The following is a 24,423-nucleotide window of genomic DNA, read 5'->3' on the forward strand; positions in this document are numbered from 1 at the left end:
GGTACATCTCAATAGAGATAATGAAGACCAATCAAATGGCCTTGGCAAACCTTATGAGTGCCTGCTACCATTTTCCTTGCTAGAGAAAAGTATATACTCCTTACAACAATTGCCAAATTTGTATTACATGCTTCCACTGGTGTGTTTGCCAGAAAGAACATTTGTTTAATTTCTAAACAATGTGCTTATTTTCTGCATTTTCTGATAAAGTTGTGTGTGACAGACAGGGATGTACCTTTCAGAATGTTGTGTATGTACCAGTTTTAACAACACTTCAGAATGGTCTTTGCAGGTGTTTTGTAGTCCCTATCGCACACAAACTATCGAATGAATCTAAAGCTCAATGTTTTATTTATGAGAAAGGGAGTCGGACCTTTTGGTCGATGTTTTGCAAAGACTTGTGAAGTCATTTTACATTTCAAGGCCAATTGAAACATTTTGAAATAAATATTTTCAAAAGAACTGATCTCTTTTTTTTGTGTGTGCAATTTAACCCTAAAAAGTGGCAACATATTTTTTTGATGACCAAATTTGTAATGATTGCAAAGTAACACCTGTCAAGCTGTAAAATAATAAAATAAAAACCTTTTGTATAACACAAGTAAATACATTTTTAAAATGTTAAAAAAGATATGTTTTTGTGTGTCATGTCTTTAACCGTTATTTGAATAAATTTCTCCCATAGCAACTGAAAAATGTGTTGTGATTCTCAAGGGCTGAGAAATTACAGATTGAGCCAGTCTGACATCCCGGTATGACCGATATGGGCAGCCGATATGGGCAGTATGATCAGATTTTTGGATAGCTATGGGCTGTCAACTCCGTTCCAATTTAATCTGAAAGATGAGACTCTCACCTTGGTATAGAGATTGACTGGAAGCTTAATATGCATTTACATTTTTGGGGGGGAGTGGTGCCATATGTATATCTTTTCAGGGTACATGCATCGACTTCTGTGCTAAATGTGATGCTTTTATGACAAAGTGCGCACTTGAATAACATTTTTCAGAAAGATTATTTTTTATTTATTCCATATTAAGACAGATATCATAGTAAATTGTGTGTTTTTTCGTCAGTAACTAGTTGCTTGACAAAGTCTTACAGTTCCGGAAGGATCAAAAAAAGGGTTTAAAAATTATGTTTTTGACACTTGGGGTCCTAATATACCCGTTGGCGCTAAGCATCAGTGATTTTATTAATCATAATTTTAGTCAATCTTTGATGGTGACCATGAACAGAAACGCTCTTAACTTTTCCAAAATAATTGCTGATCTCAAACAGTTATTTTCTGTGGGTTTCATTATTTTAGTTAGCTGGGGACTGGGGAGGAATGTCTCCCCACAAAAGGGCACTGTTTCAGATCTTTCTGTAAAAACCATAAATCTGTCTGACCTCAAAACCACCCAGCCTGTGCTATTGGTGACACCGGTTCACCGCTAGATGGCAGCAGAACACCACACATTAGTCAACAGATGAGTTTATTTCAGGATTACACAGCAGAGGATTGCACGATGTGTGGCACTGCATTGATTAGCCTGAGACTGCTTTCTTGATATAGTCTGTTGAACTCCTGTGTAATCTGGGTCAGGATTTATTCAGTTGATTGATCATATGATGAATGATAGATAGGCTAGCTCTTAAATATGAATCAGGCTACGTAGCTGATGTTCTAAAGGGTTGTCAGGAGTTGTACCGCGTTCACAACACTAACACAGGAAATATCATGTAGGCAGGCCTAACTGAGCTGCTCTTGACAGATGTTGTGGCTGAACTTTCCCAATATTGACAGACTGTCTGGGATGAACACTATTTATGGGTCGGCTAAGGTTACGGCCAGTAACCTCAAATAAAATAAGAATCTCTATGCAGCGGATGAAAAGTGGGGAAACCAAGATGTATGCCCTCAATAACCTTCACGGCAGCAGAAAGCAGAAGGGTATCCTACGAAGCAAGTTAGATCTACTCCGGGTTTTCTAAAGCTAACCCGTTTCAGTTAGCTTCTCACTCAAGCTCGTGCTTCATCTGCCTACGATGATGGTGGGTGTTGCTCGTCCGCCTGCCGCTAGCAGGCTTCTAACTGCAAGTGCAGTTCTGCTGAGAGAATGATGAAACATCAACCCATGGGTGAGTTAGTGCCACATTTTCATTTGTGACAAAATTAGACAGGCTTATGAGGTGAAATAGAATTTTAGAAGTGTTGTCTTTCTTTTATTAGTATATGAACATTGTCAATTAACTCAGAAAATCAAAATGTCAGTTGTGTGTGTGTGTGTGTGTGTGTGTGTGTGTGTGTGTGTGTGTGTGTGTGTGTGTGTGTGTGTGTGTGTGTGTGTGTGTGTGTGTGTGTGTGTGTGTGTGTGTGTGTGTGTGTGTGTGTGTGTGTGTGTGTGTGTGTGTGAGAGAGAGACAGAGACAGAGACAGAGAGAGAGAGAGAGAGACAGACAGAGAGAGAGAGAGAGAGACCCTTGGAAACCCGCGGTGGTCCATTCAGTGAGTAGTGTGTGTGCGCGCCTCCTGTGTGTAATTAGGATGGAAGCATGTGCTGGGTGAGTTATGGTCTTTCGGTGCAGTTATGTCCCCAATCGTTATCTATGAGCTTTTACCATTAGCGCTTATGACAGTGACTTTTGGATATTTTCTTCAGGTGTCCCACATGGTGCTTTCTAAACAGGGCTGCTTGGGTGGCCTTATTTCATGTTAGAAGTAATGATGTGTGTCTACCCTGGAGGTGTTGAATTACCGCCTCCTCTGTTGCTCTTAATGTGTGCCATATGGGGGGAGAAATGAGCTTGAAATATGCAAGGAGAGGGTGTGCTCATTCAAAGAGAGCCTATGGCTTAATCATGGCGAAGTGTGATGTGCGTAAAGTCATTAAGGCACATCTCATCCAGTGATTCAGACGAGATTAGGGAGAATTATTGCACTGCAGTTTTACCAGTTGGGCTTTTGAGGATTGAGGTTTCACTGCCAATGCAAGGGAAATACACTATATATACACAAATATGTGCAATCTCCATAGACAAACACTGGCAGTAGAATGGCCTTACTGAAGAGCTCAGTGACTTTCAACGTGGCACCGTCGTAGGATGTCACCTTTCCAACAGGTTAGTTAGAGCTGCCCAAGTCAACTGGAAGTGTTGTTATTGTGAATTGGAAACGTCTAGGATCAACAACGGCTCAGCCGCTAAGTGGTAGGCCACACAAGCTCACAGAATGGGACCCCCGAGTGCTGAACGCGTAAAGGGTAAAAATAGTCTCTCCTCTGTTGCAACTCTTACTACAGAGTTCCAAACTGCCTCTGGAAGCAATGTCAGCACAATAACTGTTCGTCTGGAGCTTCATGAAATGGGTTTACCTGACTGAGCAGCCGCTCACAAGCCTAAGATCACCATGCGTAATGCCAAGCGTCAGGTGGAGTGGTGTAAAACTCATCGCCATTGGACTCTGGGGCAGTGGAAACACTTTCCATGGAGTGATGAATTCAGTGGAGGCTGCTGAGGGGAGAATGGCTCATAATAATGGCTGGAACGGAGCCAATGGAATGGTATCCAACCATGTGTTTGATGTGTTTGATGCCAGCTATTACTATGAGCCCGTCCTCTTCAATTAAGGTGCCACCAACCTCCTGTGGATGAATCACGCCTCACCATCTGGCTGTCCGACGGACGAATCTGGGTTTGGCGGATGCCAGGAGAATGCTCCCTGCCCGAATGCATAGTGCAAAGTGTAAAGTTTGATGGAGGAGGAATAATGGTCTGGAGCTGTTTGTCATGGTTCTGGCTAGTCCCTGCAGTTCCAGTGAAGGGAAATCTTAACACTACAGCATACAATGATATTCTAGAAGATTCTGTGCTTCCAACTTTGTGGCATCATTTTGGGGAATGCCCTTTCCCGTTTCAGCATGACAATGTCTCCGTGCACAAATTGAGGTCCATACAGAAGTGGTTTGTGGAGATCGGAGTGAAAGAACTTGACTGGCTTGCACAGAGCCCTGACCTCAACCCCATCGAACACATTTGGGATGAATTGAAACGCTGACCGTGAGCAAGGCCTAATTGCCCAACATCTGTGCTCGACCTCAATAATGCTCTTGTGGCTGAATGGAAGCAAGTCCCACAGCAATGTTCCAACATCTAGTGGAAGGCATTCCCAGAAGAGTGGAGGCTGTTATAGCAGCAAAGGAGGGACCAACTGTATATTAATGCCCATTATTTTGGAATGAGATGTTCGTCGAGCAGGTGTCCACATACGTTTGGTCATGTAGTGTATATAGGCCTAATGCCACCGTTGGTTCTCACTGCAGTTCATACACTACCCACAGAGATCATTAAATCAATAAGCATTGCATCCCTTGTTTTGCCATTTAACTAACTTGTCTAGGCCTATCTAGTCTAGTTTGTGAGCTCACTTCTTTGTCATATTATGCTCATGTCTTTTCTACCCAGGCCATAGATTTGATTTAGTTTTCATCATCTATCTCCTCTCGCGTCCATTTCCCCTAGTCTTTTTGCACAATATCCATCAAATGTGTCTTGTAAAAAAACATGTCTCACCACTAAGCAGAGATAAATCAATTACAGTGAGCTCATCTTACCTCACCACTTCTACAGGCGTCCAACAAAGCAGGAAAACATTCTCTTTCAGGGGATAAATGTGGAAATATTGATTGAGTGGGAAAAAAATTATTCAAGTTATGACCAGATATTTCCATGTTTTTCTCTCTGAGGCAACGATTCTGGGGGGAAATAGTCCCAGAAGGGATACTATTAACCTGGGTCTCTGGAACCCGAGACGGCCTTTACTCCATCCACTCTTACCCATTCAGCAGTATTTCTTCCATCAACTCTTTTCATGCCAAATGGGATATATGAAGGAAGTTGAAAGATATTATCAATATAAAACACATGTCTTTATGATAACCTTGGCTTGGTCTCTTTTGAAATCACTGCTCTTGCTGAATATACCTGTTTGTCTACCATACCATGGCTTCAATTTCATTTCACATTTAACCTCAAAACTTGATGCCCGGCAAAGTGTTTTTTTCCCCCTCTAAATTCGGTTTGTTCCAATACAACCTGGCCGTTTGTGGATGACGAGATAAGTGCTTTTGATGAAATAATATTAACGGTCAGGAGTTTGAAATGAACCCATTAGCCGTTTTCACTCTTCCGCTAAAAGGCCCCACATCCACATCGCTGAACGCTGGGTTCATATTCCTGAAATCACATTAGCTGGATTTTCACATATTTATGACAAAATATCTTGACATCATCCAGCTGGAGATCACGTTGAATCCAATAACATTTTGGTGGCTGATCTGATCTGACAACTGAGCCAACGCAGACAACAGCGGGTTTTTAGTCTTCACGAGGGAGCTGGCCATGGTGCTGAAGTCCTTTCGACCGCCTCTGTCCTTTTCCGCGGTCCGACATTGTGTTCATTCATGTAGGCTACCTCTATTGGAAGAAGTAGAGCCATCCCTCTGTTGAGTCATTGAGGGAAACTGCAACATTAGCTGACATCAATCAACATTTTGAAGCCTGTAGTGGTTGGTTTTTCAGCGCTTCCCATGGTCATGTACATACTACCTCAATTGTGCCGACCAACCAGTGCTCCCGCACATTGGCTAACCGGACTATCTGCATAGTGTCCCGCCACCCACCACCCGCCAACCCCTATTTTACGCTACTGCTACTCTCTTTTTATCATATAGGCATAGTCACTTTAACCATATCTACATGTACATACTACCTCAATCAGCCTGACTAACCGGTGTCTGTATGTAGCCTCGCTACTTTTATAGCCTCACTACTGTATATAGCCTGTCTTTTTACTGTTGTTTTATTTCTTTACTTATTTATTGTTCACCTAACACATGTTTAGCACTATTGGTTAGAGCCTGTAAGTAAGCATTTCACTGTAAGGTCTACACCTATTCGGCGCACGTGACAAATAAACTTTGATTTGATTGAAAGTAGGCATATTGAAAATGTATATTTCATGCAGACAGGTAGATTCATAAATGTAGGACTAGTTTTAGTCCAGGTTAGGCCATTACCTCATCAGACCGAGATAATGAGTGACCATGAGATTAGGTGATATGTGAAGACTTCACTTCGCTTCAACTGCAACCTTAAGAGCTCACATTCTACCCCCCCCATAAAAAAGAAAAACCATCCAGCCCCGAGCTTCGCGAGGTTGTTTTTGGTAAATATTTTATTAGATAAATGTCTAGACAGGGGAAGTGTAGACTACTCGATGATGGAAAGTAATCGCCACGAGAGATTGATTGTACTAGCTGAATTGCACCGGCCGGGCCTAGCCACGTGTTTATCTGAGCACACTCAAAATGTATTTTATTTCATGCTCTCTCCATCAAAGCTTCAGTATTGCAACATAGGCTAACTGTAGGCCTATGTTTCGCCTATTCGATCAATGTAAAGCAAGCTGTGTAGACACAGTGAACAGAAAGACAAGGCACTCCATATATGATATGCCCTCGAATCTCTGACGTGGTAAAACATCTGCAGCATATCAAGTCCTGCAGCCGATCCTCCTCTATTTGGGTCGTTAGCGGACATCGACCTGGCCAAAGCCTAATGACTATAAATACAGCGCTACGCAATCAATCGCAAAGCCTTCATAGAATATTTTAGGGATCAAATAATGGATAGCATCGGCCTATATCTTGGAGCAAATCTGTGAGACGGAGTTGATTCAATTAGGTTGTTTAATCACCTTGGGGGTTGACATTTACACACCTACGCGCGCGGGCACAGAATCAAGTAGGCCTAGGCTGTTGATATTTATCCACGGTTTGTTAAATTATGTTCGAAGTGTGGAAGCGAGCCGGCCTATTATGTGATGCTAAGTGTAATCGATTCAATCGGTCAGTTGAGCAGCTGCCAAGACTTTTGGATCGCATTCATCTCGTCATCATCTCTTGCCTCTTGATTTTCTCCTTGGACTTGCCGATGCCGTCATTTCAGCACATCCCTCACTTGGCTACTTGTAAACTATGACATCAGTGAACGTATACTTGAGACATGGCAAATGGGGCGGGCGCAGCGAAAGTGTTCAGAACCGGGAAGACAGCCTCACAATTCTCATGTCAAATCGATATCAGCTCGGGAGGAGCGCGCACGGGGAGCGCAACTATCATTCTACCATCACCATCACTCTCGCGTCTCCAGCCGCTAGCGGACCCGTCTTACGGGCATTGGCGGGGGACCATTGCCAATAACACAATTAACTTGTGTGGAACGTTTAGAAAACACGAGTCTGTGTTCTCGTGTTTGGATTTATTCACTTTTGGTGACTTTTTTAATGCCATGAATGAGTAACCTTCCCATGTCTATGTCACTGTCCTCTTTTGGTTCCATCTATTATGGGACGCAGTATAATAACTAGAGGGTGGATCCAGTCGATAACCAAACTCAGACAGCTCACCCGGCTCCGGTGCGGTGGCACCCCGGCTTTAGCCCACCCCGCTGCCAGAGTGTGGCCGGCTCCGCTAGATGGACAAGGAGCTCGAAGGATTGCCTCGTAGTCGGAAACCGGATTCAGTGGAGTGAAGAAAAAGCAACACACAGCAAGCGTGCTATCCCTGATTCCTAAACAATTTGATTATGCCATCGGTTTTATAGATTTAGGTAAGATGTTATTTTTCATTCTTAATTCCTTGCATTGATTTGAATAGATTACCTGCTTTCTTGTTTGTTCCGTGACTGTTCCATGGACTCGGACGCACACGGTCAATGATAGGCTAATGAAATAGGACCAGGGTCAGGAGAAGGCTTTGCTTTTAGAAGAGGGAGGCAGGCACTAGGCAGGCTACCATTTGTCATGCAGCACAGAAGAGGGGTGGTGATCGGTAAGGGGAAAATAACTTTGATGTTCTGGTTTTCTACAGTGTGACCAATCTGTCAAATGACCACTCTGTGAGAGGACGTTTTAGTGAAAAATACTTGAATTAAACAAATTATCTTCACACTCTGACCATAAAAGTCACTTTGGATTCCTGTTTTCTTTAGATTGCTGAATCTAAACCGTTGCACCGAATTGACAGTTTTAAATTAATGCGAGGGAACTTCAGAAAAATCCAAATGTATGTGAATGTGTTCGCAGTAAGGGCAGCGATTGAGGAGAGATTGATGCAGTGTTCACTGCAAGGTTAAATAAGCGATCGGTCGGGGATCTGTGCTGCTTAGCACCTATTGAGTGGTACGCAAGGCTGATCCGCTGATCTGGCTCTTTTTCACTCGATTACGCTTGGATCCTGATCAGGTGGGAATAGAGAGGGAGCAGAGACGCGAGCGGGCAGGGAGCACACACACACACACACACACACACACACACACACACACACACACACACACACACACACACACACACACACACACACACACACACACACACACACACACACACACACACACACACACACACACACACACACACACACACACACACACACACACACACACACACAAAGAGGTAAATGACTTGGTGCATGTTAATAGGAGCAGTAATGAGAGCCAACCCCTATTATGTTGTAATTGTTAGTCATCCCACCGTCCTACTCCTCACCACCTCCTCGCCACTCTTCTCTCTGTTCTGCTCTGCAATTTGTACAGTATAGAGAGTGTAATTATTTCCCCATTGTTTCTCTGTGCAGTAGTGGCACTCTGCAGAGACCGTGTCATTAGTGCAGGGCAGAGGGGGAGATGGAGAGGGCCCCAGAGAGAGGAAAGGTTTGGGGACTTAATTCTCATTGACAGTGGATGGCCTGTCTCCCTCCCTGCCTGCAGCACTCTCTTAATACGCAGTACTCTCTTAATCTCTTAGTGATTTCAAGGAGATTACTCTAGCAAACCTGGCCTCTTCTTTCACTGAACCGTCATCAACACACACACACGCCACACACACACGCTCGCCGCACGCAAGCGCTCGCCACACGCACACGCACACACACACACACACACACACACACACACACACACACACACACACACACACACACACACACACACACACACACACACACACACACACACACACACACACACACACACACACACACACACACACACACACACACACACACACACACCTTGTGTATGGGCATCATTTTTCTCGAGGGTTAGCGATACGATGAGGATTCTTACCAGAATATCGCCATTCTGCTTACAGTGTGTGGCTTCCCCTCTGTCTCTTTCAGCCTCTGTGGTCCAATTCCATCTTTCAACCCCCCCCGAACCACCTCCCACATCCAGACTCATCACCGCCCTCTCAGGACCCCCACCAGAGAGTGATAAGGCCTATTCTGTGAGGCCCCTTCATGGCATGACACCCCCATCCTTTCCCAGCAGGGGATTTATCTGGCTAAGTGATTGTGAATAAGGAGGAGTGTATTGTGTGCATTTGTGATGAGTACAAGGCTGAGCAGGCAGGGAGGGAGACAGGCCATCCACTCCTGGGTGATCCGCTAGATAAAGAACGCAGGAATCATGGGACAGATCTGAGATCAGCTCTACACTGGCATTAGCAGATTCACTGTGAGCCCTTGTGATTGATGCAGTGCAATCCATAGAAGAGGAGAGGAGGAGAGGAGAGATCCTCCAAGCAAGAAGGCAGAAAGAGAGAGTGAGAGATGGAGGCCTCGAATTTGTAAGTGGGATTGGTCCTGATGGCCATTCATCCTTTCCTCTTCTGCCCGAACTGTACCATACTGTACTGGATAGACTCCAGAGAGAGATCAGAGTCAAGCACAGCCTAATGCAGATCAGGAGCTGCACAAAACCTTCCATCAGAGCCAGGCTGAGATGGAGGGTGCAGCCAGAGAGCAGTGTCACCTCTGGAGGAAGGTAGGGTAGGGCAGATTAACATTAGAGGAAGTCTTTGTGCCTGTGCCATGAGCAGCAGGAGGCGGAGGACACAACCTCTGCCATGAAGAGGAGCCATGGTAAGGGTAAAGGTCAAAGGGCACAGCATTCAGAAGAAGCCTTGTTAACAGTGCGACCGTGTCATGTCCAACAATGTGATGTATGAATTAGAAATCCCTTTAGCCCTTTTGCTTTGGTGAATCAAAGGCAGCCTCTTTAAAGAGAGTGATTAGTTAAGGAATCCCGTTGAAGAAAGATTGAATCCCTTGTGTTCTCTCCCCTCTCTCTCTCTCTGCTACTCTCTCCCCTTATCTCCCCCTTTCTCTCTCTGCTACTCTCTCCCCTTACCCCCCTCTCTCCCCCTCTCTCTCTCCCCTTATCTCTCTCCCCCATCTCTCTTTCTGTATTTCTCTCTCTCTCTCTCTCTCTCTCTCTCTCTCTCTCTCTCTCTCTCTCTCTCTCTCTCTCTCTTTCTCTCTCTCTCTCTCTCTCTCTCTCTCTCTCTCTCTCTCTCTCTCTCTCTCTCTCTCTCTCTCTCTCTCTCTCTCTCTCTCACACTTTCCCTCACCCTCTTGCTCTCTGCTATTCTCTCTCCTCTTATCCCCCCTCTCTCTCGCTGAGTGTGCGAAGTCTCTGTGCCCCAGGAGGCTGCAGTAATACAGTTAGGGAGATGGAAATGTGTGGTGTGCAACAGCCTAGAAAAGAAGTGTGTGAATGAGGAAGGCGAGCCCTGGAGGACAGAGGCAGAGCAGAGGGAGGAGAGAGATATTGCACTATGGTCCGTTGAGCTGGTTCTCCTTCGTTTCTTCTGCATGTGTTCCACTGCTTCCCAGGGTTCTGTGATGTCCACCCTCACACTACATAATGTAGTCACAGGTGCTGTTGTCTCCGCCAGCGCTGTTTGGCTCAGGCCAATCTAACATGGCTGGCTTAGATTTAGAAAGAGAAAGAAGTTAGCAAGTTAGGTGTTTGTTTGTGCAGGTAATGTATTTCTGCAAGTGTGAGTTTTGAGGTTGAAAGACAATAACAACTTCCTAAATGTATTCAGTCCAGATGTTGGCTGATCACAGAATCAACCCACTTCCCTCAACATTTTCTTTCCCACGAATCTCACATTTGTACAGACTTTCGTTTCTTATCATCAAAGTCTATGAAAGATCCCCGTAAGCAACGGTAATGATTGTAATTGAACAGTCACAGCTTCTACCCATGGTGCAGTATATATCACCCAGGATGCAATCTGCCACTGTGGCAGCTGGCAGGTGTGCGGGTACGCGTGAGCGAAATTGTGTGTGTGGGTGATTATTAAAGGCTCCCAGTGTAGACTTACCACGGGGCCACTGATGAGGGCTAACTCCACTCCTAGAGCCCAAACCAGTCAGCCACAACAGAACCCAGAGCAGCACTACAGGCTGTTGGGGGATTTAGACCTGTGGGACTAAAGACTCAAAGGGAAAGATGAAGGGTGGTTTGTTCTTCCTCTGTTGGTGAGTATGTGTGACTGTGAGAGAATGTGATGAGTGTTGTCTATTGTGTGTGCAATAGTGAGGGAGGTTGGTTGTGTGTGTGTGTGTGTGTGTGTGTGTGTGTGTGTGTGTGTGTGTGTGTGTGTGTGTGTGTGTGTGTGTGTGTGTGTGCGTGTGCGTGTGTGTGCGTGTGTGCGTGCGTGCGTGCGTGTGAGTGCTTGAGAAGCAGATTCGTTTTTGTGTGCGTGTGTCTCGCTCTTTCTCTAGAGAGAGATCTCTCTGAGTATTGCGGCAGTGTGTTTGAAGTGATGGCTTTGTAATGAGAGCTCCAGGCTGCCACTGGTCAGGAGATTGTCTCTGAGGAGGACTGATGTCACTCACAGGATCAGTGGACAACGTCCTGCTCGGGGGATGTTAGAGGATGAGACGTCATTTAATGTGTTTGTGTGTGGTGTTTTTGTTTCTGTGCCGTGTGTGTGTGTGTTTGTGTGTTGTGTTTTTGTCTCTGGATATGTGTGCGTGTGTGTGTTAGCATTCACATTGTGCATGTGTATGAGTGTGTGAGTTAGAGGCCTCTCGTCTCGAGGGGAACAGAGCAATATGGTGTCAGACCCACAGACAAATTAATTCACTTATTGACACCACTGACACGTCTCAGTGACTTTGTAAAATGAACATTGATCAGTCTCTCTCTCTTTCTCTCTCCAACCCACCCCCACCTCTTTCTCTCCCCCCTCCCCTATCCCTCCATACCTTTCTCCCCCCAAATCTCCACCCCTCTCTACGGCCTATGTCTCTCCCTGGCCCGCCCATTTGCATGCGTGGCACATTTGGTCATTAATATAATTACGTGCTAGCCGGTACCAGCCTGGTCATTAGCAGCAGAGGGGCCTGAAATAATCAGGATGTTGGCCGTGTGTGTGAGGGCTTAGGGCCGAGGACTCAGCCCCCTCTCCTCTCTCCATAAGACAAGGCCCATTGATTGGTCTGGTCCATAGGCATACAGCACATAGCCAGCTGGGTGGAGGAGTCAATGAACCCAGTGCATTCCTCACCGCTAAAGACCCAGGATTAGCTCAACTTCAGAGGGGCTGTGCCGCGCAAAGAAAATCAAACCACATCAAGGTTGTTTACATTCCATTAATCATAATTTGGACACAAAGCACAATGAATTGCTGTGGTTCTCGGGCTATTTGCCTGTCAGGGCTTCTTTTGGCTTTGTTTGCTCTGAAGTTGCTCGATATGCCGCGGAAGACTGACTCTCTCTCTCTCTCTCTCTCTCTCTCTCTCTCTCTCTCTCTCTCTCTCTCTCTCTCTCTCTCTCTCTCTCTCTCTCTCTCTCTCTCTCTCTCTCTTCTCTCCTCTCTCTTCTCTCTCTCTCTCTCTCTCCGAGGTGTTGGAACAGCGATCAGTGATTCAGTGACTAATTGTTGAACATTCTCTCTATATCTTTCATCACACTTTCTGTAACTACCCCTGCTCGCTGCATAGTGTAGTTCACCGCCTCTCTCAGAACCTCTAGTCCTTTTTTAGATCCTTCACTTCCTTGGGGTGAAAACAAATAGAAGAGATGAGATGAAAGATGGACAAAAAGAGAGAGTAAAGAGATATATAGAAAAGGAGAGAGAGAGTGTGAGAGAGAGAGAGAGAGAGAGAGAGAGAGAGAGAGAGAGAGAGAGAGAGAGAGAGAGAGAGAGAGAGAGAGAGAGAGAGAGAGAGAGAGGGAATGTCCAAGACAGGGAGAGAGGAGAGGGAGGACAAATAGAGAGAGAGACAAAGAAGGAAGGAATACAAGTGAGGAAGAAAGGGTGGGAGGGAGAGGAGGAAGGAAGTAAAGAAGGAAAGAAAGAATGGAGGAGGGAAAGAAGCAAGGAAGTGTCTCGGTGAAGACAGACGAGTAGTCAGAAAGCAGCACAGTGAGGACATAAATATTGTTCTTTCACTACAGTGTTGAATCACAGTGCTTACCAGAAAGTACAATCACTGCCTTTGGCATGAAATGAAAGAGTTGCAAATCAAATGTTATTTGTCACATGCTTCGTGAACAACAGGCGTCGACTAACAGCGAAATGCTTACTGCAGTAGCAAAGACAGACACAAATTTCAGATGTTTATTCAGTCTCCCAGCTGCCTACAGTATAGTGGGTGCATCTAAAGTGGCAACATACTGTAAGGATGCGAGTTAGGTGTCTGGACCCACTGTTTGTCTCCCATCCATATCTGTGTCCTAAGGGACGCTGACTTTTAATGGTCTTTTATTGCTTTATTAGAAAGTGCTGGATTTATGGCGTGGGCCGTGACTCTGTCTGCCGGATCGCTGTAGGAGCTGCTCTGATCTATGTCAGGCCACACTAGCTGTCTGGGTTTAAAACGACGCCCTCGTAAAGCACACAGTAGTGGTGCTGGGTATGTCTGGGCTGAGCTGGGGCTGGGGGCTGGGGGTTGGGGCTGGGGCTGGGGCCGGGGGCTGGGGTAGGGGGCTGGGGCTGAGGCTGAGGCTGAGGCTGAGGCTGAGGCTGGGGCTGCAAGCAGGTTGGCTTCGTAAACGAATGTTTATTAGCCTGTTAGTGTCTGTTGTTCCATAAAGCATGGAGTAGGAGGAATCCATCTCTCCCATCCTCTACTGGAGAAGACCCTCCCTTACGCCCAGCTAGCTGCTTTCTGATGAGGATTGTTGGCCTCTGAAATGGACTGTCATGCCCAACCAGGGAAAGATACATGAAGGATGTTGTACACACACTCTCTCTATGCATGTGTAGTGTGTGTGTGTGTGTTTGTGTGCGTGTGCGTGTGCGTGTCTGTTGGCAGGGTGTCCAGACTCCCTGGAGCTGCCGGTAACCTGCTTGGACACATGAAACACGCTAAGGGACTCTGGTCACGTCTGCTTTTCATCCTTAGTGCAGAAAAAGGAGGAGGGTGAAAAAAAGAGAAAACCATAAGAATAAAAACACTAAGACACACATCTGGTCGAGTCACCGGATCTGGGGGGTGGAGTCTCTGGTCTGTGCAACAGGGTCTGGATTGGACTTAAGTGCAGGCCGATCAATTGTGCTGTAATGGTACCTTACCGCCACCGCCATCTCTGAGCCCTGCAGTCAAAACCTGGAGAGGGGCACAGCAGGTACTGTCTCTGGTAATGACTATTCTATCCTTGTTCTGAGACATTTCTACACAGCCAGGGGGTTATCCTAAAATAATAGCTTGTGAGTGTGAGGGAATGCCTGCCAGCAGTGCCCTTTGACCTCTCTGGTAGCCCACACACAGCACAGACCAAGCCATCTGACTGATGGAAGTTTTATATTCCATTTAAATGAGCAGAGTAGAGGACCCCAGTAGCATAGAAAGACTGATTTAGGATCCCAGTATTGCCATTGAGCTAAAGGCATTGGCATTACTATTAGTATTGGGAGCTAAGTTAAGTCTTCAGGTCTCACGCAGCGGTTGTCGTTATGTTAGTTCACTGAACCACCTCTGCTACATAGGTTTCATATGTGAAAAGAACGTTGGCCAGATCTGCGCAGTTGCACTGCACAGGAAAAGTCTAACAATTATGAACACAAATGCAGTATACCAATCTATATTTATCTCATTTCTGGTGTGGCGGTATTTGTGATTTTCTGTGTTTGTGTATGGAAAATGTCACTAAAACAGAGTGTTTGAATCAGACAGCCATGTCTGAAAAAGACGAAATATTGTCAGATATGAGGATAGCTTCACCTCATGTGTTTATATTAGGGAATACAACCCCATGTCACTCACTCACTCACTCACTCACTCACTCACTCACTCACTCACTCACTCACTCACTCACTCACTCACTCACTCACTCACTCACTCACTCACTCACTCACTCACTCAGTCTCTCACTCTCTCTCACACATACACACACACACACAGGAACCTAGGAAGGAGGCAGAAAAATTGTTCCACCATGATTAGGAATAGCAGTGGAGATATATTGAGTTTGAAGCAGACGGTAAAACAGTGGGAGAGGCAGAAATTCTCAGCACACAGAGAGAGAGAAAGGAAAAGAGATGAATGAGAGAGATAGAGAGACAGAGAAAGGAGGAGGAAAAGAGAGATGGAGGGAAAGATAGAGAAGATGAGTAGAAGAGTAGATAGACAGGGACAGAGATGGGAGAGGAGAAGAGCAGGGAAAGAGAGAGGAGAGGAGCAGAGAGAGCGAGAGAGGGAGAGAGAGGAGAGGAGCAGCGAGAGCGAGAGAGAGAAGAGGAGAGGAGAGGAGAGGGAGAGAGGGAGAGAGAGAGGAGCAGAGAGAGCGAGGAGAGGAGGGGAGAGGAGAGGAGAGGAGAGGAGGGGGAGAGAGAGAGGAGCAGAGAGAGCGAGGAGAGGAGAGGAGAGGAGAGGAGAGGAGAGGGAGAGAGGGAGAGAGAGAGGAGCAGAGAGAGCGAGGAGAGGAGGGGAGAGGAGAGGAGAGGGGGAGAGAGAGAGAGGAGCAGAGAGAGCGAGGAGAGGAGAGGAGAGGAGAGGGAGGGGGAGGGGGGAGAGAGAGGAGAGGAGAGGAGAGGGGGAGAGAGAGTGAGAGGGGGAAAGAGAGGAGCAGAGAGAGCGAGAGAGAGAGGAGAGGAGAAGAGAAGAGAAGAGAAGAGGAGAGAAGAGGAGAGGAGAGGAGAGGAGAGGAGAGGGAGAGGAGCAGAGAGAGCGAGAGAGGGAGAGAGAGGAGAGGAGAAGAGCAGAGAGAGCGAGAGAAAAATAGAAAAACAAAAGAGCAAGGAGAAAGGGACAGAGTGAGGAAAGATAGATTGTGATCGAAAGAGAGAGAAAGAATGAGGAAAGGCGAGAGGAGGAGAGAGGAGGAGGTCATGGGTCATAAATGCCTGTTGTCCAGAACGGAGGCTGTGTTGGGCTCTATGTGCTATCCGGAGGAAATGGAAAAGAACAGCGTGTTGTAATGGGCTTGTCTCAGAGCCAGATAAATGCACAGGACTAGGACGCTGGCTGCTGTGCCCTGCCAGATATTTTATATTGTGCACATCTGCGGAAATCTGAAACGCTTTTAAGAAGCTTGTATCGGGCTCTGTCTCTGTTCAGCTCATTTTCCATATCTTTATGGCCATAGGAACACCCAGTTGTTTTACACAGATATGGTTTTGTGTGCTTTGCTCGTGTACAGACTCGTAAAACCAGCACTGATGTGTCTCTGGACAATGTAGTCTTAGAGCTGATGTAGAAGAATACGTTGAATATTATATTATCATGAACGTTGTTGATTGATATTATTTTTTTCTGCAACAATGGACAGGTGACATTTGAAGCTTTATTTGTAGAGAAACAAGAACCTTTCCAATTCTGCTGCTGCTTTACAATCGTGTTCAGAATGAATATGGGAGGAGAGGGATATTGCCCGTGTACAGTGTTCATGTTCAATACACTCTCCTCTCTCCATCCATTGGGAGAACAGGGCTCTGTACCAATGCAAAGCCAAACATCCCCAGGATAGGATCTATGTGTCCAGTACCTGGAGGGTGTATGTCACCCTTAGTAGTTTGACACACACACTCCTCACCAATCACTTTCTCCACGTTCACATCCACTATCATGACAGGGAGATTGTGGCACACAGACTTCTTCTAGGTGCAATATCTTGTTCTAAGTGCAATATCTTGTTCTAAGTGCAATATCTTGTTCTGGGTGCAGTATTTGTCATTCAAGTGTTGCTTGTGTGTGATGTGTGCTGTGTATGTGTACAGTTGCGTAGCACAATTCTACATTTTTTTTGCCATGCTGCAGAGCGAACATTTTGCAAAACATTTGGCCTTGTCTCATGACTTGTTCATATGCTCGCTGGGGGGGGGTTGTAGCTCACCACTGTGTGTGTGCCATGTGCCATGTGCCATGTGCCACTGTGTGTGTGTGTGTGTGTGTGTGTGTGTGTGTGTGTGTGTGTGTGTGTGTGTGTGTGTGTGTGTGTGTGTGTGTGTATGTATTTGTGTTCAGGGAGTGCTGACAGATTATGGCCTTTGGATGCAGGGCACATAGAAACATTTCTGACAGAGGTGGGATTTGTCTCACCGCATGTCAATGAGGCCCTAGTGTCACTCCTGTGTTATTACTGCATAAGCCAATGCAAATCAACTAAATCTCTCCTTCAGCCCAGAGACAGAGGTTTGAGAGAGAAAAAGAGAGATAAAGAGACAGAGACAGAGGGAGAGAGAGAGAGATAAAGAGAGCGAGAGAAAGGGCTGATCCCTCTTCAGATAATCATGAACTCTGCTCTGTGTTTACATATGAATGTGTTTGTTCCTGTGTGTTCCTCTGATGCCTTAAGGCTATTCACCATGCACTGCCAAACATAACATTCCTCAACAGCTGATGATGCATGTAACTGAGACCTGCTACATCTGCCTCATCTGCCCCAGGACATCTAGTGTGTAAATGTGTGTGTGTGTGTTTGTACAGTATAAACTGTGTATGTCTATGTGTTTGTTGAGAGATGAACGTTGAGTGCTGTAAGAGACAGCAGGGTGATGTCAGTGTGACTGACAGTACTCATTGTCCCCTTAGTCCTGAGGAGAATGAGGTACATCTGGAGAAAGGGACAATGCCGCTCACACACACACACACACACACACACACACACACACACACACACACACACACACACACACACACACACACACACACACACACACACACACACACACACACACACACACACACACACACACACACACACACACACAACACACACACACACACAACACTCTTTTAATGAACGTGTCAGAGAACAAAGCTGATAAAAATGCAGACCATGGACCTGCCAGAAAGAGAATAAGAAATGTCCGGAAATGTGCTACTGTGCTGTGGTGCAGCATGCATAATCACCTCTCGCAGACTACATGTACACTAAGCGCGCACACACACACACACACACACACACACACACACACACACACACACACACACACACACACACACACACACACTGTGTACACACATACAAGGACACACACGTTTCCAAGTTTACGCAGAAAATATACTTTCCACAACACGTATTCCCTAAATATATGATGTTACATTTACATATACACAGTCAGAGCCACAGTTATACAACCCTGTCATTCCTGGGTGACTGATCTCTTCACCACTCATCCCCTCTCTCTCGCGCTCTAACCTCACTCTTTCATTCATCTGTCTTATTCTCTTCCCTCCCTCGTCTCCTCTTTATTTTCCCTTCCTCTGGCTTTCTTTGTACTGCTATTGTTTTGGTCCACACCTCCCTCCCATCTGCTTTTCTTTTCCCATCCCTGCTTACCTAATTGAAGCATTTTCATTGTTATTCTACACATGTTGTTTACGAAGCATGTGACAAATAGAATGTGATTTGAATCGAATTTCAGTCCTCTCTCTTGTTCTCTCCTCTCTCTCTCTCTCTCTCTCTCTCTCTCTCTCTCTCTCTCTCTCTCTCTCTCTCTCTCTCTCTCTCTCTCTCCCCCTCAATCTCAATCCATATTTTCTCCCCTTATCTCAGTTTTTCTCCCAGTTTTCTGTCCTTGCCTCTCTCTCTCACACTCTGTCACTTCTTGTCTCTCTTCGGTGACTTGTGTTATCAGTGGTTTTTCTCTGACCTTATCACTAATGACTTGCACTAACTGAACAGTGTTTTATTGTCTGGTTCTATTATACCTCAGAGATGGTCTCAAATTTTACCACCAGGGGGCAGAAGCATCACACTCAATGGCTCACAGGAGAGGTGATCGTTTCAGGGAGTGAATACTCGTCTACTTAACATAGCGTACACAATACTCCAGAAGTCCCCCAAAGGATAGCAAAACAAGGAAAATTTGGATGAAAGCTATTTTAGGCTTAGGGTTTAGGTTTAGGGTTAGGGTTAGAATTAGGTTTAGGGTTAAGTTTAGGGTTGTGATTAGGCTTAGGGTTAGGGGTTAAACTTAAGGTTAGGGTTAAGTTAAGGGTTAGGGTTAAGTATAGGGTTAGGTGTTATGGAAAATAAAATCAACTGTTATTTCCCCACTAGGATAGTAAAACAAACATGGTGTGTACAGATACTGGCATGTGGGAGGCTGTCACTCAGCTGTAATTAGAGGTCGTCTCCTACTGTCCTCCAGTACCATCTGAATGTACCCAACCAACAGTCTGCATTTTTGTGTGCCTGTGTTTGTTTTGGCTTGTTTGATCTGACTGTTTGAATCTGTTCCTGCATCTATTAATGATGATGTGTTTTTGGTGTGTACTGTATGAATGCAAGTGTGTATATTCTTGTTTGGTGAGTGTGTATGGGACTCTCTGTGCTTTTGTCTGCTTCTTATGTGTACATTAGTTACTGTGTCTGTGATATTCTGATTTTGTATGTGGCGTGATGCTCTCTCTCTCTCTCTCTCTCTCTCTCTCTCTCTCTCTCTCTCTCTCTCTCTCTCTCTCTCTCTCTCTCTCTCTCTCTCTCTCTCTCTTTGTGTGTGTGATGTGTTTCTCTCTGTGTGTGAGTGTGTGTGTTTGTGTGGTGTGTTTGAGCTCACTGCCTGCCTCTGCTGGATTCTTCTCTCTGAAGCTATGTGTGATGTAGAGGGGATCACGTAGAGCCTGGGGGTAGGTTAGCCCACTGTAAACAATGAATCTGTGACAGAACCCTGGCCCTCACATCTCCTCTCCAGCAGGGTCTTTAGACAGGGTTAGGGGACACACACACACAAGGGCCCCTAGGGGCCACCTTAGGGAATTTCCCTCTGACCACCCCCCTCTGTTTCCCCAGGGGCCGTCGTTGTGTGAGAGGAGGAAAAGGAGGTGCAGTGGAAAGAGGAAGAGAAGGAGGACGTGTATGCAGTCATGACATTGACCCTCGTCCCATAGAGCATCCTGCTCAGATCAAGACTGACCAGAAAGGAGAAGGACAGACAGGACAAGAAGGTAAGACTGGTTCTATTTCATTGTCTCCTCCTTTTTGAAGACACCTCTCCTCTCTTACCTTTCAAATACTTTTTTTTTTACACCCCCCTCTCCCTGTCACTCTGTCTCCCTGCCTCTCTTTCTCCCTGTCTATCTCTCAGGATGAAGCTGTGGGGGAGGTCAGCTTGGCCTTTGCAGGTGGCCCTCCTTGTTGCCGTGGTGATGTTCTGTGGTCGCCAGGTGTCTGCTGGCAGCCGTAACCATCGGGGACAGACAGGTACAGTAGGCCCTGCTCTCGCCCTAAACCCCACATGAGGTTAATTAGATTTTCACTGATGCCACATGTGTGCTATGAGTCTGTCATTAAGCATGCCTCCTCAGTGACACTTCATTTGTCCCCATGACAGCACACTGGGACCTAGGACCTGTTTTTGAGACTTGCGTACTAACGCCACTTCATTGGATAACACAGCCCACAGCAAATAGCATTTTAACTGTCATCTGTCAACTATCAGAAATGAGTGAGTTTGTGATGTGAGATCCATTCAGGGTAGATAGACGGTGAGGCTATAATTCCTACACCATTTCCCTTTGCTTGACTCATAGATGGTTTAGTGCTACTGTAGGACATACATGTATAGACTTGTAGTGATGCCTGCCTTAGTAGGAGAGTGTGAAAACTGGTCCAGTAATAAGTATATTAATATGCATGACTTAAACTGGCCCAGTAATATGTTCTCCTCCCAGAACTGACCCCACCCACCCTATTTCCATTATCACTCCCCTCAGAGAGAGACCCTGGCCAGGGCTAAAACATGTCCGCCACCCAACACTAATTGACACCCACAAGCTAAGGCGCTGTGATTTGCATAATTCATTACCATGGTTCCCCTCGTGGCCACAAAAGTGACCAACACAACCCCATCAGTATTTCAGAATGCCAGGGGGTCGCCATGGGGACAGTAATGCTGAGTCATAGCCTCCCGCGGCATGCCCGGTCCCAGCTCCCTCCTAGCACCCTACACCTCCCTCAGGGTCACTGTTTCTCACTTAATTAGGACTATTTCCTTAATTATCCCTTGCCATTTTTTCTCTCTTCCTCAAGTTTTTGCCTGGGATCCAAGGTAACCTTTAGCTGGCATAGAAATGCCACCAGCATCTAGTGCCGGTGACTGATGCAGGCGCTGGCGAGGCAGTGTTTTTGGCGTCAGGGCGAGCACAGCGCTAATTGCAGTCCCAGTCTGTTGTGAAGGTCAGCTGGGGTCTTCTCTCCCCTCTGAATTCGCACGCTGCTTTTCTTTCCCCAACAACAGCAGCCAGAAGACTCAGTTCCTACACTGCAGCAATTCGTTAGAGCTTTTCTACTAATTGGGGGAAGTTTAGGACTTGTTTGCTGTTATGCTGCATGTAATACAGCAAGGAATTTTAAGGGAGAAAAATAATTGGTCTGGCCTACAGCAAATAGTATTTTCACTGTCATCTACAATGCATTTGTTTCCCTCTGTTTTTCACTTAGTTTCACTGTTCCGTTATTTATAGTATTATACGCTGTGCCGTTTCTTCTGGTTCCATGTCCTGTCCTATCACATGTGGCCACATGGTGGCTCCAGAGGTGAAAAAATACCTCACTGAACTGATGCTGTTTTTTCCCTTAGGCTCATTTACACAATGTCATCCACAGTGGCACTCTGTTACTTTGAAGGTGCTCACCAGGAAACAGTAACACACAGGAACTGAGAGACTAAATCTCATCCATCCATAGAGGGAAGCTTTGACTGACACTTGTCAGGAAGAATAGATAGGAAACATAGCAGCAGCTTTTTCCCTTGTTTCCTGTTAATGTTCGCAGGGCGATGAAAGACAGTCGTTTGGGGGCAGAATAGTCGTAATATTTTGTCTGTATAATGTTCCAGGATCCGTGTGTCCATTCACCATAACTCACAAATAAAACCATGATCTGTGAATATGTCAAAATATTTATTTTAAATAAAAAATGAAATATCACATTTATAGTATTCAGACCCTTTATTCAGTAGTTTGTTGAACCACCTTTGGCAGTGATTACAGCCTTGAGTCTCCTTGGGTATGATGCTACAAGCTTGGCACACCTGTATTTGGGGAGATTCTTCCATTTTTCTCAGCAGATCCCCTCAAGCTCTGTCAGGTTGGATGGGGAATGTCGCTGCACAGCTATTTACAGGTCTCTGGAGATGTTCGATCAGGTACAAGTCTGGGCTCTGGCTGGACCACTCAAGGACATTCAGAGACATGTCACGAAGCCACTCCTACGTTGTTTTAGCTGTGTGCTTAGGTTCGTTGTCCTGTTGGAAGGTGAACCTTCACCCCCAGTCTGAGGTCCTGAGCGCTCTGGAGCAGGATTTCATCAAGGATCTCTCTGTACTTTGCTCCATTAATCTTTTCTTCGATCCTGACTAGTCCCCCAGTCCCTGCCGCTGAAAAACATCCCTGCAGTATGATGCTGTCACCACCACACTTCACCGTAGGGATGGTGCCAGGTTTCTTCCAGACGTGATGCTTGGCATTCAGGCCAAATAATTCAATCTTGGTTTCATCAGAGCAGAGAAACACGTTTCTCATGGTCAGAGTCCTTTAGGTGTCTTTGGGCAAACTCCAAGCAGGCTTTCATTAGCCTTTTACTGAGGAGTGGCTTGTGTCTGGTCACTCTACCATAAATGCCTGATTGGTGGAGTGCTGCAGAGATGGTTGTCCTTCTGAAAGGTTTTCCCATCTCCACAGAGGAACTCTGGAGTTCTGTCAGAGTGACAATCGGGTTCTTTGTCACCTCCCTGACCAATGCCCTTCTCTCAATGCCCTTCCCTGCTCAGTTTGGCCGGGCGGCCAGCTGTAGGAAGATTCTTGGTGGTTCCAAACTTCTCCCATTGTGTTCTTGGGCGACCTTCAATGGTACACTTTCCCAGATCTGTGCCCCGACACATTCCTGTCACAGTCCTATGGACAATTTCTTCAACCTCATGGATTGGTTTTTGCTTTGACATGCAGTGTCAGCTGTGGTACCTGATATAGACAGGTGTGTGCTTTCCAGATCACGTCCAATCTATTTAGTTTACCACCGGAAGGATTACTATCAAGGATGATCAATGGAAACAGAATGCACCTAAGCTAAATTTATTGTCTCATTGGACAGGGTCTGAATACTTATGTAAATGTCTTTTGTTTTTTAAAATTGTAATATATTTGCAAACAATTCTAAAAACCTGTTTTTGCTTTGTCATTATGGGGTATTGTGTGTAGATCGAAAATATTTAATACATTTTAGATTAAGGCTGTAAAGTAACAAAATGTGGAATATTCAGGTGGTCTGAATACTTTCCGAATGCACAACTTTGCTCTTTTTTTTGTATGAGAAATGTATTCTGAATGTAATCGTTTAGGCCTGGGCATAGCACTATTACAGCAACCACTTTAGTTGTTAATGATCTTGTCAATGCTTTACACACTAAAATCAAATGTGCTGCTTTGTTTGTGGACCTGTCAAAAGCTTTTGATTTTGTTACATCATGTTGTTTTATTGAATAAGTTGTCCTCGATAGGCCTGAGTTCTGATGCCTCTTCATGGTTTCATGAATATCTTAGTAACAGAACAAAGGCCATCGTGACTGAAATACTTCCACATTTCTTGAAGTATTTTAAGGTGTTCCGGTTGCTTGTGCTTCTAGTTCCGACAGTGCAGCAATATCTAACAAGTAATATCTAACAATTCCCCAACAAATATCCAATACACACATATCTAAGTAAAGGAATGGAATAAGAATATATAAATATAAATATATAGATGAGCAATGTTGTGCGGCACAGGCTAAGATGCAATAGATAGTATAGAATGCAGTATATACATATGAGATGAGTAATGCAAGATATGTAAACATTATTAAAGTGGCATTAATAAAGTGACTAATGTTCCATTTATTAAAGTGGCCCATGATTTCAAATCTGAATCTAGGCAGCAGTCTTTCTGTGCTAGTGGTGGCTGTTTAACAGTCTGCTGGCCTTGAGATAGAATCTGTTTTTCAGCCTCTCGGTCCAAGCTTTGATAAACCTGTACTGACCTCGCCTTCTGGATGGTAGCGAGGTGAACAGGCAGTGGCTCGGGTGGTTGTTGTCCTTGATGATCTTTATGGCCTTCCTGTGACATCGGGTGCTGTAGGTGTCCTGGAGGGCAGGTAGT

At 45.5% G+C, this 24,423-nt stretch overlaps 1 protein-coding gene across 1 annotated transcript in view; it reads left to right on the forward strand.

Annotated features, from left to right (window-relative positions):
- The first annotated feature begins 7,133 nt into the window (after nt 1–7,133).
- Nucleotides 7,134–24,423, forward strand: part of LOC118399751 (chemokine-like protein TAFA-4) — a 51,344-nt gene continuing 34,054 nt past the window's right edge. The window contains exons 1-3 of the mRNA XM_035796002.1: nt 7,134–7,653; nt 20,083–20,237; nt 20,378–20,493. Coding sequence (XP_035651895.1) covers nt 20,379–20,493 — 115 coding nt within the window. The 5' untranslated portion in view covers nt 7,134–7,653; nt 20,083–20,237; nt 20,378. The remainder of the gene's footprint in view (nt 7,654–20,082; nt 20,238–20,377; nt 20,494–24,423) is intronic.

The sequence above is a fragment of the Oncorhynchus keta genome, chromosome 21 (genome assembly GCF_023373465.1).
Source record: "Oncorhynchus keta strain PuntledgeMale-10-30-2019 chromosome 21, Oket_V2, whole genome shotgun sequence".
Lineage (NCBI taxonomy): Eukaryota > Metazoa > Chordata > Actinopteri > Salmoniformes > Salmonidae > Oncorhynchus > Oncorhynchus keta.